Source organism: Epinephelus fuscoguttatus, linkage group LG13, assembly GCF_011397635.1.
Source record: "Epinephelus fuscoguttatus linkage group LG13, E.fuscoguttatus.final_Chr_v1".
NCBI classification, from domain to species: Eukaryota; Metazoa; Chordata; class Actinopteri; order Perciformes; family Serranidae; genus Epinephelus; species Epinephelus fuscoguttatus.
The window spans coordinates 37,380,837-37,397,244 of NC_064764.1; the positions used below are offsets into that span (position 1 = coordinate 37,380,837).

At 44.0% G+C, this 16,408-nt stretch overlaps 2 protein-coding genes across 2 annotated transcripts; one reads left to right on the forward strand and one right to left on the reverse strand.

Moving 5' to 3' along the window:
* Positions 1–9,050: 9,050 nt before the first annotated feature.
* LOC125899803 (olfactory receptor 6N2-like) lies at positions 9,051–9,977 on the reverse strand. The gene has a single exon (XM_049594365.1). The coding sequence runs from the start codon at positions 9,975–9,977 to the stop codon at positions 9,051–9,053; it is 927 nt and encodes a 308-aa protein (XP_049450322.1).
* Positions 9,978–13,238: 3,261 nt separating this feature from the next.
* LOC125899809 (uncharacterized) lies at positions 13,239–14,327 on the forward strand. Its single transcript, XM_049594372.1, has 2 exons — positions 13,239–13,677; positions 13,979–14,327. Exons 1-2 carry the CDS (start codon positions 13,250–13,252, stop codon positions 14,202–14,204), a joined length of 654 nt encoding a protein of 217 aa, XP_049450329.1. The 5' UTR covers positions 13,239–13,249; the 3' UTR covers positions 14,205–14,327.
* The last annotated feature ends 2,081 nt before the right edge of the window (positions 14,328–16,408 follow it).

Sequence of the window (16,408 nt, forward strand, 5' to 3'; positions counted from 1 at the left end):
TGTGTATGATGCAACTTCCTGTCCTTGAACATATTTCAAAAATAGAAGTGCCAAAGTGGTAATTTCTTGATGGTCGCACCGCATGATATTTCATAAAATGGGCATCATCGGACAAAGTTTGCATGAATATTATGATGGAAATAGAAAGAGAAATACTTTGAAATTTTATGCAGGACTACAAAACACTTAGGAAATCATGCCAAATAGGGCAGAAAATAAATTTGAATAGATTGAGAGTAATTTTAAAGATGTTTTTGAAATAGCAGTTGTGACTGGACAGTCGCACCACATGATATTTTGACACTTTAAATAACAGAATAAATTACAGATAAGTGATGTTTTTTTGAAAATTCAAAGTGAGTGCATATATAGGAGAGGTACTACATATATGGTATTTTTTTTATGCATTTAAACCTTTTTTTAACTGAAATAAATGCAGCTGGACAGAAAATTTAGGCGTCATGTCATTAACCCATAAACAGGACCTCAGACACCTCATGCAAGTCATGTGATCAGCTACCTCAGTACACAAACAACTATTACTAACACTATAAAAAAATCCCAATTGACTTATCATGGAACAATTTGGCTTCGGTTTATTAATAATTGCTCGATTATTCAATCATATTATTATTACAACTCCAAAAATGTGTTGCTTGTATAAAGTGTTTTCTTTCTTTCTTTCTTTCTTTCTTTTTTTAAAGATATTTTTATGGGCATTTTTTGCCTTTAATTGATAGGATGGTGAAGTGTGAAAGGGGGAGAGAGAGAGGGAGAGACATGCAGCCAAGGGCCACAGGCTGGAGTCGAACCCAGGCCGCTGCGGCAACAGCCTTGTACATGGCTGTACCACTAAGCCACCGATGCCCCATAAAGTGTTTTCTTGAGCCAGTTGAAGGCACAGTATACATGCAGAAGTGTGCACATGATCAGGATAGTACCACCTCCGCCTCATTTTGGGCCAGGAAAAACCTTTGATGTTGGCTACTACCTCAGTTGGCACTTGAGGCCCAGCCCAGGACAGCATTTAGCATTGGGCCTCTGGCAGTTCCATGAGATGTGCTCTGGGCTCTGCTACACCCTGGCCACTTTCAGCAAGATGAAGGAGAGGGAGCTAACGCAGACCAAAAAGCTGCACTTGAGCACAGTGTGAAGACCACAACCAATGGCCGACCAGCACATACGTTATGCACCTGCATGAGAGGAAATAACTCAACAACAGCACAGGGCAGTATTTTGTGACTGTCGTTCAAAAAGGGAAATCAGGAGATCACCATGACCCTATTAGCCAATTAGCAGCACATTAACAACACAATCCAGTGTCGAGGGAACAAAGCATATTTACTGTGCACCAGTGAACAACACAAACCATCGCAAAATGTTTTTACTTATGAGCTCAATGGCTAAAGAATAATAATCCTACTTCATGTAACAAGTTTGTTTTGGTCAATTCCCACTTGACTTTAACCATTTGTTTTGTTTCCTCATTTCGGTTTCTTTTCTCATGCAATGAGCTGAACTGCCAGTCAGAGTGATGTTGTTCACCCGTGTGCTCCACCATCCCTGACACCAATTCAAGGCGCTGAATCAACTGAAAAAAAGTCAACAAGAGCCAACAGTGTGGGACACACTACAAAGACTGGGGTGATGCTCACTGCTGGCCAACCAACAGCTTGATGCGTCAGAGTCTTAAGGATGATGTAGATCCATTCTGCATTCCAGGTAGTATTGTTTATCGCTTTCCTTGGAAAATGAAGCTTTCCTCTGAGGTCAAAGGAGTAACAGAGATACAGTTCACTCGCCTGCATAGTCAAACATTGGAGAGAGCCTTTGGCAAAGTCCCACACACACCCAAATCACTTTTGCAAGTAAATTCATCTCTGCCTGTTGTTTTATTCACAATTTAAGGAACTGCCTAACAAATATTTTGCTAAGGAGGAAGCTGCACATGGATAGAATTGCCAGGATTGATAAGATGATGATGGCACAACACAGTATAATCATAATGGCTGCTGGAGATAGAGGGCCCAGACAACAAAAATAGAGAAGTCACCACCAAGCAGAGTGTGTGAGAGGTCTGGATTAGAAATTCAAAGGGAACGACAGAGATGGGGCCTGGATGATGGAGATCAGCAGGGCAGAAAAGCTTGGGTAGGTGTCCTGGGGACTGGACACCAGCATAGCAGGAGACCTTAGGGAAACGGCCTGGGGACTGGCCAGTGGCAGAGATCATGCTGACTAGAAGGTAGAGCAGATGATGATTAGGAGGACAACCACAAGACAGGGCCAATGGATGGAGTTGCTAAGGATGGAGCACAGAAGCCAGGGTACATCCTCCATTTGTCAGGATCATGAGGAGGAGTTTGATTGGTCAGAAGATGATCAAGGCACTATACAATTACAAGTCCATTTACCATTCAATCTATTTAACTCAAACCACTTCACCTAAAGGTGAAACATCTTGGTTTGCATCGCGCCTTGGCCTCCTCTGCCAAACCTTTGGGCTCCCGCCAGACCACTACACCGTCCATTCACTGGGCATAGGAGCAGCAACAACCGCTGCATGTATAGCTCCTGTCTCAACAATCAAGGCTATGGGCCGAGGGACATCACAAGCCTATGAGAGTGACTATCGGCCTGAGACTTAAGCCATCCTAGATGCTCAAAAAGCCATGAGTGCTCTTAAAAATTGCTGGCTGACAGAATAAATGTATAACATATCTGCTGGGTTCTCTTCATTAAGTTAATTGTATGTTTATAATTTAGCACTGTTTAGATTGAATTAGCTTCATTGCAATTACCTAATCTAATTTGGCTCTCAGTTAAACTGCTCCTCTGCTGACTCTTCCATATAAGACTCCGGAAGGCCAGAGATGGTTTCCTTGCATGCGGGTTGAGGGCAGAGAGGTGTGCTCTCTCTGCCTTCGGCTTTCCATGTCGGTGCATGGAAGGTGGAGCCATACTGCCAAAATTGCAATGGAAATAAGATTTTCTTTGACTACAGTGGTCCGAACTGAAATAAAACTCTTAACACCAAATTACAATACAATATTGAAGCTTGTAAAGACATGATGAAAAGCTTGAAAACACTTGTCAGTTGCACTCAGGTCCTACACAGTACCAATCTCCCTCATTGTCTCCCTGCAATTATGAATAAAAGGCTTAACGTTACAGTAACAAGAAGGGTCCCGGACAGTGGCATATAAATAACGTCTTGGCTTTCAGAGTAAAATCTCCACTGACAAACCGCTTGAGCTGTTCTCAGCAGCTTAGCATCGTCAATCACAGCAACAACAGCAACAATATAGCAGCGCAAGGAGCCAGACATTGGCAGGAAGCTCCCCAATTCACGACAATTTTTTAAGGTACTCAGGTTTAAAACTTAAGGAAATACGGAAATACTGGTTGAACTTTGTTCCAGAGGACATGAAATCCTTTCCAAGACGGACTATTCATCCATGGAAGCGCCTGGAATTAATCCGAGTTGCCATCAGACCCAGACTGTGGAGATACAGGCGACAGAAGCGAGGTAAAGGGGCAGGCTGACAGACTACGTCAGGCTCCACACAGACCGGCCCTTCCAAGCTTACTCCTCGTTAAGGCTTGCTCTCTTGTCAACAAAATGGATGATTTGAGACTTAAATTTGTAAATAACAGGTGGGACAGCTGTATAACAATAATTTCTGAGACACGGATGCATGGCAACATCCCAGATGCAGCTGTGGAACTACAGGGACACAACATCTACAGAGCAGACCGCACATCAGAGGCTGGGAAGAAAAAAGGAGGAGGTGTGTGTGTTTTTATGAGAGACGATTTTTGCACTGATGTCACTGTTATAGAAAGGCACTGTTGTACAGACTTGGAGATTCTGGCCCTAAAATGCAGGCCATCCCATTCAGTCGTGAGCACAGCGCACTTTTGTTGTTTTTGTTGTGTACACTCACCCACGAGCTAATGCAAAGTTAGCCATGAGCAGGCTGCATGAAGCAATCAGCAAACAACAGGACAGACTACCAGACAGTTTCATCATTGTGGCGGGGGACTTTCATCACACAAACCTGAAGTCTGTGTTACCCAAATTCCACAAAAACATCCACATGGGAACATGGAAAAACACTGGACCAGGTTTACACTAACTTCAAAGGTGTCTACAAAGATTGCCCAGCCCCCCACTTTGGACAGTCAGACCACTTGGCTCTGTTCTTAAAGACCTACATACCAACCTCTCATTAGCAAAACAAAGAGTCAGGTCAGGACCATTCAGATTTGGTCTGAGACTGAGGCAACACTGTAGGACTGCTTTGAGGACACAAGGTGGGAGCTCTTTGATCAGGGAGACACAGAGCAATACACCTCCACAGTACTGGATTACATCAGGTTCTGTGTTGAGAGCTCCACCAAAACCAAACACATCAGAGTGTCTCAAAACCAAAAGCCCTGGTTCAACAGCCCTGCCTACACCCTACTGAAAGCCAGGAATGTGGCGCTGTGGTCAGGTGACAGGGAGGCCTACACACTGCACTGACACACCTGGAGAACCCCGACACCTGCGTGAGAATTCTGTTTGTTGAGTTCAGCTCGGCATTTAACACTGTCAACCCCGGGCAAGCTGGTCAACAAGCTGCTGTCACTGGGCCTGGACCACCACCTCTGCAGCTGGATTAAGGACTTCCTCCCCAACAGACCACAGCACGTGAGACTTGGAGATCTCATCTCCTCTAACACCATCCTCAATACCAGCACCCCCCACGGCTGTGTTCTCAGTCCACTCCTATACTCACTATTCACAGACGACTGCACTCCCATCCATAACACAAACTACACATACAAGTTTGCAGATGACACAGCCGTGGTGGGGTTCATAACCAACAATTATGAGACAGCCTACAGAGAGGAGAACAATGACTTGCTTTTCAGCTCCAACAAGACAAAGGAGCTCGTTACTGACTTCAGGAGACACAAGGACACAACACATGCGAGTCTGGTGATCACTGGAGAAGAAAAACTGGGCTTCCACAGAAACTCCTCACCAACTTCTACCACTGCACCATAGCAAGTGTCCTGAGCTATGGATGCACAGTGTGGTTCTCCAGCTGCACCTCAGAGGAGTGGAAGGACTTGCAGCGGATAATCAAAACTGCATTGAGGGTCACTGGTGCCCCTCTTCCATCCTTGGATTACATCCACTCTGCCTGGCTGAGAAACAGAGCTGAAAAGATCAGGTCTGACTGCACACACCCCAGACAATATCTTTTTTACACACTCCCCTCTGGAAGGCTCAGGGTCATGAGGGCACAGACAGAAAGACTTAAAAACAGCTTCTTCCCCAAGGCTGTACAAGCTCTGAAAGCCTGAGCTGGACATTTTGCACCTCACTCTCTATATTCATTTGAACTCATTCGACTTTCGACACTGCCGCGAGTAGCAGCCTTTCCAGCAGCTCCGTGTGTTGTTGCTCTTTCTCGTCTTTTTTGTTACTCTATGCTGTGGACATGGCATTTCACCCACCTAAACTCGTTTATTGGAGTAATCAACTCCTCGCTCTGAAGACTAAGTCCCATGCCGGTGTGGTTTCATATTTACCCGACAAGGTGAGGAGACCGTATTGCGGCTGCAGAGCCGGCGCAAAGCTAGCGGCTAAGCTGCTGGTAAAGAAGTGGTTATATAAACCTTCGGTACCTTCAGTGATCATGGGAAATGTGAACTCACTACCTAATAAGATCGACAAACTGGCTGCGCTGGTGAAAAATGTTAAGACCTACAGAGAGGGCAGTTTGTTGTGCTTCTCTGAAACGTGGCTAACGACTAGCATTCCAGATGCTAACGTGGAGCTACTCGGCTTCAGCACAGTCAGGTTGGACAGAGACACAAAAGCCTGCAGGAAGCGAAAAGGAGGGGGACTCGCTGTGTACGTGAACACAAGGTGGTGTAATTCTGAGCATGTAAACATCAAGGTCTCCATCTGCTGCAGGGACAACAAACTTCTGGCTGTAAGTTTGCATCCCTATGACTTGCCTATGGAGTTTGGATACACCATTGTTGTCATTGTTTACATCACGCCACGAATGACGCAGAAGTAGCATGTGACGTCACCCACTCTGCTGTTGCTAAACTACAAACACAGCATCCTGAGGTACTTGTGTTAATCTCTGGGGACTTTAATCATGTGACTCTAGACACCACACTACCTGTTTTTTTCTACTGACCTACTGTATGCAAATGTAAAGGATGCATACAGGGCCACCCTGCTGCCTGCACTGGGAAAAGCGGACCACAATCTTATTCTGCTTCAGCCTCAATACAAACTGAAGGTGAGGAGGCTACCCACAACCGCACACTCATTCAGGAAGTGGTCTCCCGGGGCAGAGCATGCTCTGAGAGACTGCTTTGGAACTATGGACTGGGATGTACTTCAGGTGTCGCGCAGTGGGAACATGGAGGAGGTTGTTGACTGCACCACTGACTACATTAACTTCTGTATGGACGTTGTTGTTCCTGTAAGAACGGTGCCCTGCTATGCTAACAACAAGCCCTTGATTACGAGTTACATTAAAGGCCTTCTGAATCAGAAGAAGAAGGCCTTTAAAGACGGTGATCAGCAGGAGCTTAGACGCGTGCAGCAGGAACTCAGAGTCCAGCTCAGGGAGGCGAAGGAGCAATATAGGAGAAAGTTGGAGCAGAGGTTGCAGAACAACAGCATGAAGGAGGTGTGGGGCGGGTTGAAGATCATCACCGGCTGCAGCTCGAGGCAGGGCGCCACCATCATGGGGGATGTGGGCAGAGTGAACCGGTTGAACAACTTCTTCAACAGGTTTGACAACCCCATCCCAATCTCACCTCTGATCACCACGCCCCCCACGCCCTCTTCTGCTCTCTCCCTCCCACTACGAGCAGACACCTGCACTAAGGAGACTCCCTCTCCACCTGCAATCACAGCAGCCCAGGTGTGCGGAGAGCTGAGGAGGCTTCACCCCAGCAAAGCAGCAGGTCCAGATGGAGTATCCCCTCGACTGCTGAAGGCCTGCACGTTGGAGCTGGGAGACCCTCATCCTGCAGAGCTGAATGACTTCAGGCCGGTCACCCTGACATGACGTGATAAAGACCATGGAGCGGCTGCTGCTACACCACCTGAGGCCACAGGTTCGCCACGCCCTCGACCCGCTGCAGTTCGCGTACCAGTAGAAGGTGGGAGTGGAGGATGCCATCGTCTACATGCCACACTGATCCCTCTCTCACCTGGACAGAGAGGGATCAGTGTGGCATGTAGACACACTGATCCCTCTCTCACCTGGACAGAGGCAGCTGTGCCTGGACTACTCCAGTACCTTCAATACCATCCAGCCTCAGCTCCTCAGGCACAAACTGACTGATATGGGAGTAGGCTTACACCTGGTGGCATGGCTGAGGTCTGCCTGTCAGGTAGACCTCAGTATGTGCAACTGGGGGACTGCAGGTCTGACACTGTGGTCAGAAGCACAGGAGCGCCGCAGGGGACTGTGCTTTGTCCTGTCCTGTTCACCCTGTACACGTCGGACTTCCAATACAACTCGGAGTCCTGCCACATGCAAAAGTTTGCGAACGACACAGCCGTTGTGGGCTGTATCGGTAGTGGACAGGAGGAGAAGTACAAGAAACTGATTCAGGACTAAGGACAAGACTAAGATGGTGGACAGGGTCGATTGTACTTCCTCAGAAGGCTGGCATCCTTCAACATCTGCAAAAAACTGTTGCTGATGTTCTATCAGACTGTTGTGGCGAGCGCCCTCTTCTATGCGGTGGTGTGCTGGGGAGGCAGCATCAAGAAGAGGGACCCCTCACAACTGGACCAATTGGTGAGGAAAGCGGGCTCTGTTGTGGGGACACAGAACTGGACAGCCTGACATCCATGGCAGAGCGACAGGCGCTGAGCAGAGTCCTGTCAATCATAGACAATCCACTGCATCCACTGCACAGTACCATCCACAGGCAGAGGAGCAGTTTCAGTGACAGGCTGCTATCTGCTACTGAGGAAATCGTTCCTCCCATACGTCATGCGGCTCTTCAACTCCACCCAGAGGAGATAACTGTGGGTGTCTAATTGTATATGTATGCTAACTTCATTGGTCAAACGGACCACACATCAATATTCTCTCATCTTACTTCGCTGTTGTTAGGCATGCTTTTTTCCATTACCTTGCTGGCTACCAAATTTCTGGTCCTAGTATGCTGCTTTGTCAATCAGCTCTTCATTGTCCAGTAAAATTGTAACGAGTCAATATGATTTGTCTACACATTCTGCTGACAGTGTGTACTGAATGTTTTTATCCATACTGTTCTGAATACAAATTCCATACTGAACAAAGTGAAGTGGAAATCACTGCAAATGTTGCCAAGACTGTACCAATACCAGGCTTATTATGAACCCATAACAATTCAGAAAAAAATACCCTATATCAACCTTATTTTTCCAATACCTGAATTTCATGTGTTGACATCAAGAGTGTAATTTCCTGATTATTCATGGCTTAGTTTAACATATCATTCTTATTTCTTTCTTCTTCAAAATTATTTCTGACAGTTGCGTAAACATATGACAGTGCTTAAAAAGTTTATCTCCTCCAAAACCACCACATTTAAACATGCTTGATATTTAAAAGTCATGTTAACTGTGTAGCTGAACATGATTTTAATCAGAAACACTTGTGACATGACCCCAAAATCTCAGTGGAAGTTCTGGCCCTGTGACGGATTTGTTAAACAGTTCATTTGAAACAACAAGACTTAACTGTTTTTGCAAGTGAACCTTTTGTTTGTATGTGGGTGTGATATTGAAACAATTATTTTAGAGCAACAAATTCAGAATGAAACCTATGATTACTCAACAGAATGAAAATACAATGTTAAAATTTCATTGATCAGTCGTTACATTTTCAAGGCTGATGTTATGTTTTACTGTGTATAAATCATACTAACAAATTCTTACATTAAACAAAACCAAATGATCACAGGGAATCACTTATCCTTAGCATGATTGCAGAAAAAATAAGACACCAATCAATGTTTATGCATTACTTCATTTTGGCTTGACAGAACAACCTCTTAAGGTGTTTGGAAATTTCTTTCATCTTTAATCCGTACATGATTGGATTAAATAGAGGATGATACAAAACAATTTGTAAAGTCATTATTAAATGCACAATTTCTGGAAAAACAGGTTCAAGTCCAATTATAATGACATCATACACACACAAACAGGAAAAGTTTAACAAAACTATCAAGTGCGGTAAACAGGTCTGTGCAGCCTTTCTTCTGACTTCTCTACCATTTTGATAAGTTATTAGGAATATCCTAGTGTATGTAAAAAGTATGAAAAGCACAGGAACAAGTACAACATTAACCATTATAATCATATCTCGCACAAGGCGTGCTCTTGAGATCACACACTGAAGTTTATAAACTGTATTGTTACAAAAAACTCCTTTTAAAATAAAGTTACAAAGTTTTTCATTAGCACTCAAACCAGCTGGCACTGCAACCTGGCAAGCAGGCAGAACCCAAGCTAAAACCAGGAAAATACTGACAGTTGTTTTGGTCATGATAGTTGGATATTTCAGAGGTTTACATATTGAAACATACCTGTCATAAGACATGGCTGCCAACAGTAAGAACTCTGAAGAACCTAAAGAGTAAAACATCTGAAACTGAAAGAGACACGCAGAATATGATATGATCTGTTTTTCAGATAAAAAGTCAATCAAAAGCTTTGGGTAGATAGTAGTGCTGAGAAGGACAGAGTTCAGTAACAAAGCTGCAATGAATATGTACATAGGCTCATGAAGGTTTTTGTGAACCCAGATAAGGTACACAATAGTGGAATTACTGCATATTATTAGAATATATACTATGAACATAATCACAAAATACACATATCTGTATTTGTCCACTTCGACATGCCCACCAAAAGTTATATATGTTACATTTAATTCATCATCCATTAAGGTTGTTAAAAAACTGAACAGACAGATTATACACAAGGAAATAACTGTGAAAATAGCCGTTACTGAATAAAGATGTAACCTGTACTGAAGAGTCTTTTTTCATTTACCTGACCTGAAAACACACTCAGAGAATATTCATCTACAGAACTCACACAGTGAAGTGTTTGGGTCTGTGGAATGTTCATTTTTAACAGACTGTTTAACCCTCCATAGATCTCATGGAAACTCTTCACCAAGAACAACTTCATCAAACTCTGGAGGCCTGAACTCTAGAGGAAATAGACCCAGAGGTGGAAGACGAAATTTCAAAGCCTCTGTTTAATTAGTCAAATGTTTGGTGGAGGACATTTTATGTGCTTCAGCATACCCAAAGCTGGGAAGAGGACATTGACCTCAGCATGGGTTACAACAACAGTGCAGAAAATTAGTCACCAAATGGTGAAATGGTGTTGTAAAAGTGTATCAGAGGGGAATCTTAAAATGCAATTATTTCTTAGTTTATTTTCTAAATGCTTCAAAATCAGGAGCTCTACATTTGTGTAAATAATATTTTGCCGGCAGAATAAACTTGTTTTGCAATAAATTCAACATGTCAGTATTTGTAGACATGTTCCCAGTCTCAGACACCTCATCCAAGTCATGAGATCGGCTACATCAGTACACAAACAACTATTACTAGAACTATAAAAAAAAATCCCAATTGAATTATCATGCAACAATTCGGCACTTGAGGCCCAGCCCAGGACAGCATTCAGCATAGGCCAAAGCTTCTGGCAGTTCCATGAGATGTGCTCTGGGCTCTGCCACACCCTGGCCACTTTCAGCAAGATGATGGAGAGGGAGCTAACCCAGACCAAAAAGCTGCACTTGAACACTGTGTGCAGACCACAGCCAATGGCCTACCAGCACATACGTTATGCACCTGCATGAGAGGAAATAACTCCACAACGGCAGAAGGCAGTATTTTGTGACTGTTGTTCAAAAAGGGAAATCAGGAGATCATCATGACCCTACTTAGCCAATTATCACTAGCCTGAGTGTCAGACTTAAGCTCCCAGAACCTTCAGTCTGACATCGCCTCCATTGAAGACGATTTACAAGGGGGATCAATGACTCACCCAGAATCTGACGCCATTAGTATCCATGCCTCGGGGGTGCCGAAAACAAGCGAGGATTGCCCGTTTAAAATGTCTCTGTCATTGTGCATGCCCAGCTGCATCGCTGATAAATCCAGTTTAGCAGCTCCCTTAATTTGGTCCTCCATTAACGCGAGTAATGGCGAAATACCTCGATAGCATCATTAATGTGGTCTGTAGGATCTGTAGCGGTCGCCATTAGCGTGGCGCTGATTGGCTAATCGCTAGACCCGCCCCCACCCCCGGCGTTCATTGGTCTGTCCATCGTTTGAACGAGATAAATCGCAAATTCACTGCAGTATGCCAGACCAGAGATGCAAGCCTACTCAGTTGAGTGGGCGGGGTCTATGGTCTGGAACCACGCTAAATTAGCACATTAACAACACAATCCAGTGTTGAGAGAACAAAGCATATTTACTGTGCATCAGTGAACAACACAAACCATCACAAAATGTTTCTACTTATGACTGGCTAAAGAATAATAATCCTACTTCATGTAACAAGTTTATTTTGGTAAATTCCCACTTGACTTTAACCATTTGTTTTGTTTCCTCATTTCGGTTTCTTTTCTCATGCACTGAGCTGAACTGCCAATCGGAGTGATGTTGTTCACCCGTGGGCTCCGCTGTCCCTGACACCAATTCAAGGCACTGAATCACCTGAAAAATGTCAACAAGGGTCAACAAGAGCCAACAGTGTGGGACACACTACAAAGACTGGGGTGACGCTCACTGCTGGCCAACCAACAGCCTGATGCATCAGAGTCTTGAGGATGATGAAGATCCAGTCTGCATTCCAGGTAGTATTGTTTATCGCTTTCCTTGGAAAATGAAGCTTTCCTCTGAGGTCAAAGGAGTAACAGAGATACAGTTCACTCGCCTGCATAGTCAAACATTGGAGAGAGCCTTTGGCAAAGTCCCACCCACACCCAAATCACTTTTGCAAGTAAATTAATCTCTGCCTGTGGGTTTATTCACAATTTAAGGAACTGCCTAACAAATATTTTGGTAAGGAGGAAGCTGCACATGGATAGGATTGCCAGGATGGATAAGATGATGATGGCACAGCACAGTATAATCATAATGGCTGATCGGGATGCTGGAGATAGAAGGCCCAGACAACAAAAATAGAGAAGTCACCACCAAGCAGGGTGTGTGAGAGAGGTCTGGATTAGAAATTCAAAGGGAACGACAGAGATGGGGCCTGGATGATGGAGATCAGCAGGGCAGAAAAGCTTGGGTAGGTGTCCTGGGGACTGGACACCAGCATAGCAGGAGACCTTAGGGAAACGGCCTGGGGACTGGCCAGTGGCAGAGATCATGCTGACTAGAAGGTAGAGCAGATGATGATTAGGAGACAACCACAAGACAGGGCCAATGGATGGAGTTGCTCAGGATGGAGCACAGAAGCCAGGGTACATCCTCCATTTGTCAGGATCATGAGGAGGAGTTTGATTGGTCAGAAGATGATCAAGGCACTATACGAGTACAAGTCCATTTACCATTCAATCTATTTAACTCAAACCACTTCACCTAAAGGTGAAACCTCTTGGTTTGCATCGCGCCTTGGCCTCCTCTGCCAAACCTTTGGGCTCCCGCCAGACCACTACACCGTCCATTCACTGGGCATAGGAGCAGCAACAACCGCTGCATGTATAGCTCCTGTCTCAACAATCAAGGCTATGGGCCGAGGGACATCACAAGCCTATGAGAGTGACTATCGGCCCGAGACTTAAAGGCTAAGTTCGGTTTTTTGACACCTGGACCTTATTTCTAGGATTAAATACGCTCGTAGACTCACCCAGACAATTTTGGTGGAGCTCAGAGCCGTTTTCGAGCAATTTAGATCCATCTGACGGCGTTTTCTCTCATGCCATAGAAGCAGACGGGGCCAAAAATCGAAGCCCCTAAATTAGACATTATCTGCTGCAAAACTCGCTCATTTCACCTACATTTTATAAATGAATGGCCAGTGTTATCGCCATGTCAGCTCAACTTCGTTGTTATGGTCATCCGGGGCTTTACAAGGATGGATAACTTTTGGTGATGTCATAGACGTGCGCCGCAGGAGCGCAGCTGAGTAGAGCCGCTGTTGTTGCTAGGATACATGGCTACACGGCTTTTCTTGTGCAACATGGCGGAATATTTATCCGATGTAGAAGTGTCTGACGACGACTTTGAGTATGATGGATGTCCGTATCGTTTTGAGCCAGAATACACCGATGAGGAGCTATTTGAAAGGAGGATGCAGAGGGAAAGAGCTGAACAGCTGGCCAGAGAACAAGCAACCACTGCACGTCCACGAGTGGGGGCTAACTGGTGGTGTTGTTGTGGACACTGCACGGCAATGGTAACAGAGGAGGAGTGCCTTTGCTGCTCAGAGTGGGACTTGAGACCAGAGGAAACACGTATTGATGCCCCCCAAAATACGTGTCTCACTACACTCGAAGATTTTTCTGCCATGACAAACCGGGCTGTGGTAGAGACTTTTTTTCATGTCCCGAGAGTCAACTGGCAGACGCAGCCGAAGCCAGCAGGACCGAACGGCCAACTTTCGATAGAGTAAGTAGCCCATACAAATGCAAAAAGGGTATATTTTCTATGAGTGTTTGCTTTATAAGTAAATAACTTGGGTATGGTGTCTTTACTTTGTAGTTATGTATGATCTGGAATGTAGACAGCAGACTCAGGCTATTACACAGAAAAAATAATGTAGAAACACGGTTGACAGTTTCATAGATATGAGTTTGGCATTTAGGAAATTTAGCTCAGTGTGGTTTATTAAAAAAAAAATCCATTGATAATCACTCCTGAATATCTTTTCTAACTTCTGTTTACTTTGTGCTAATTCTCTGTCCTGTAGGCAATGCAGACTGGTGGCATACCGGATTGTTATAGAGTGGGCACTTGCAGGGGAACACCTTGGACCTGGGAACAGGAGGATAATTCCTAGCTGCATTGTCTCTGCAATCAGAGGAAAATACCCCTCTCCCACAGGCAGTTATGTGGGATTCACTGAGGCTCAGGATGCTAATCAGCATCTGATTAGCAAGACAAAAGACTCAATTTTTCTTGGACAGTTTGTGTGAAGGCTGTTACATTTGCTTTGTTTTTGCTATTGTCTTTGTATCTATTTCTATGCATATGTGTAAACACACAAATACTTATATTATTGTACATAATTGCCTTTTGTTTTTTGACAATTCATTTATGACCACTATTCAATACAAAGTCATAAAACAAACTTGTTTTATTTTTTCCCATTATAAGAGTCAGTACGAAATATAACAACAGCAGAGTCCAGACATAACACAAGTGTAAAATAAAAACATATTTTAGCACACAACAGAAAAATAGTGAAAAAAAAGAAAACTTTTCAAAAACTTCCAAAACAAGATAAACAAACAAAAAGAAAAAAAACTAGAGTTGCAAGGCCCAAGAGGCAATGTCAAAAATACAGAAAGGCAAGCAGCACTCAAGTGTGTATCTTACATTTGTTCTTCTATTTGTCTCACACGGCAGGCACAGGATCAGCAACAGAAACGTGTTGCAAATTTTGTCAGTGTTTGTAACACACACTGAGGAAGACTAAAGTCAATACACGTTTCTGTTATTGATCCCGTGCCTGCCGTGTGAGACATATAGAAGAACGTATGTAAGATGTACACTTGAGTGTTGCTGGCCTTTCTATATTTTCTTGCATAGAAAATAAAAATCAGACATCATGACTGTCACAAAAAAAAAAACTAATATGAGGCAGCTCTAAAAGACCGGCCATGTTGGAGCCAAAGCAAAGTATTTCCCTGATAGTGATCGTTTTGTGCTGGTTGTTTTCTGAGGTGGACTGGTGAGCACAAGAGTAAGTGCAGAGGCCAAATGAGATCCAGACAATCCTGTAGGCTCCTTAGCTGCTCTGTGTTGGCTTTTTATTGGAGTGGATTGTGGGAGTGCTTAAAGCTCTGATTCAAGAAGACATTCAACACTGGCACTTCCCTAAAGAAAAAAAAAAGTGTTATACACAGCGTCATCTACAGCAACTTTTACCTTACTCATCTGAGTGTGCCAATGTACCCACGTCCTTTAGTGCACTTTATTCTACGTTTTTGTACATTTTAGATTGATCAAAAACGGTCGAAACAACTGACAATTAGTTTTGGAGAAAGCATATGACTACTTGTAAGTGTGCGCTAACAATGCAGACCCATGGTGATTGCAGCTCGAGTCACAATTTATTGCCTGCAGAGAATAACCATATCATATGCATTGCGAGTTAGTTTTTCAAAAACTAGCATGGACTAGAGTAAATTATATTGCGTTACAGTGCAGTATTCTTTTGCAGGAATGTATTTTTAGTAGGCTACTGCCGCTCAGAAATAGGTCGTGAAGATAGCTATTCATTTTATACAAGGAGCTGTATACGCTGGCCGACGTGCACTGGTTATCGACCAATATTATTACATCTTCAAAAGAAATGCATTACCTCCGCTGCGTCTGTTTTGCCCTCTGAAACAATCGGGATGGCATTCCTCCTGAGGTACTGACGCTGAGCTTCCTGGCCTTTTGCCTGTGGAAGGTGAACTTTGTCCAACTAGTCATTTTGTTTGGACAAAGTGGAAAAACGCAATGACGAACCATGTTTGTAGCCGTGTAGCTCCTAGCCTAGCGCCGGCTGTACTCAGCTGCGCTCCTGCGGCGCACGTCTATGACGTCACCAAAAGTTACCAATCCTTGTAAAGCCCCAGATGACCATAACAACGAAGTTGAGCTGACATGGCGATAACACTGGCCATTCATTTATAAAATGTAGGTGAAATGAGCGAGTTTCGCAGCAGATAATGTCTAATTTAGGGGCTTCGATTTTTGGCCCCGTCCGCTTCTATGGCATGAGAGAAAACGCCGTCGGATGGATCTAAATTGCTCGAAAACGGCTCCGAGCTCCACCAAAATTGTCTGGGTGAGTCTACGAGCGTATTTAATCCTAGAAATAAGGTCCAGGTGTCAAAAAACCGAACTTAGCCTTTAAGCCATCCTAGATGCTCAAAAAACCATGAGTGCTCTTAAAAATTGCTGGCTGACAGAATAAATGTATAACATATCTGCTGGGTTCTCTTCATTAAGTTAATTATACGTTTATAATTTAGCACTGTTTAGATTGAATTAGCTTCATTGCAATTACCTAATCTAATTTGGCTCTCAGTTAAACTGCTCCTCTGCTGACTCTTCCATATAAGATGAAAGATGATATGATGAAAAGCTTGAAAACACTTGTCAGTTGCACTCAGGTCCTACACAG

What these genes read in the sequence shown, in the direction of transcription:
- LOC125899809 (XM_049594372.1), top strand. Translation starts at nt 13,250, where the DNA reads ATGGCGGAATATTTATCCGATGTAGAAGTGTCTGACGACGACTTTGAG. An exon ending in AACGGCCAACTTTCGATAGA is followed by an intron (nt 13,678 to 13,978) that starts GTAAGTAGCCCA and finishes TCTGTCCTGTAG; the next exon opens with GCAATGCAGACTGGTGGCAT.
- LOC125899803 (XM_049594365.1), bottom strand. Translation starts at nt 9,977, where the DNA reads ATGGATGATGAATTAAATGTAACATATATAACTTTTGGTGGGCATGTC.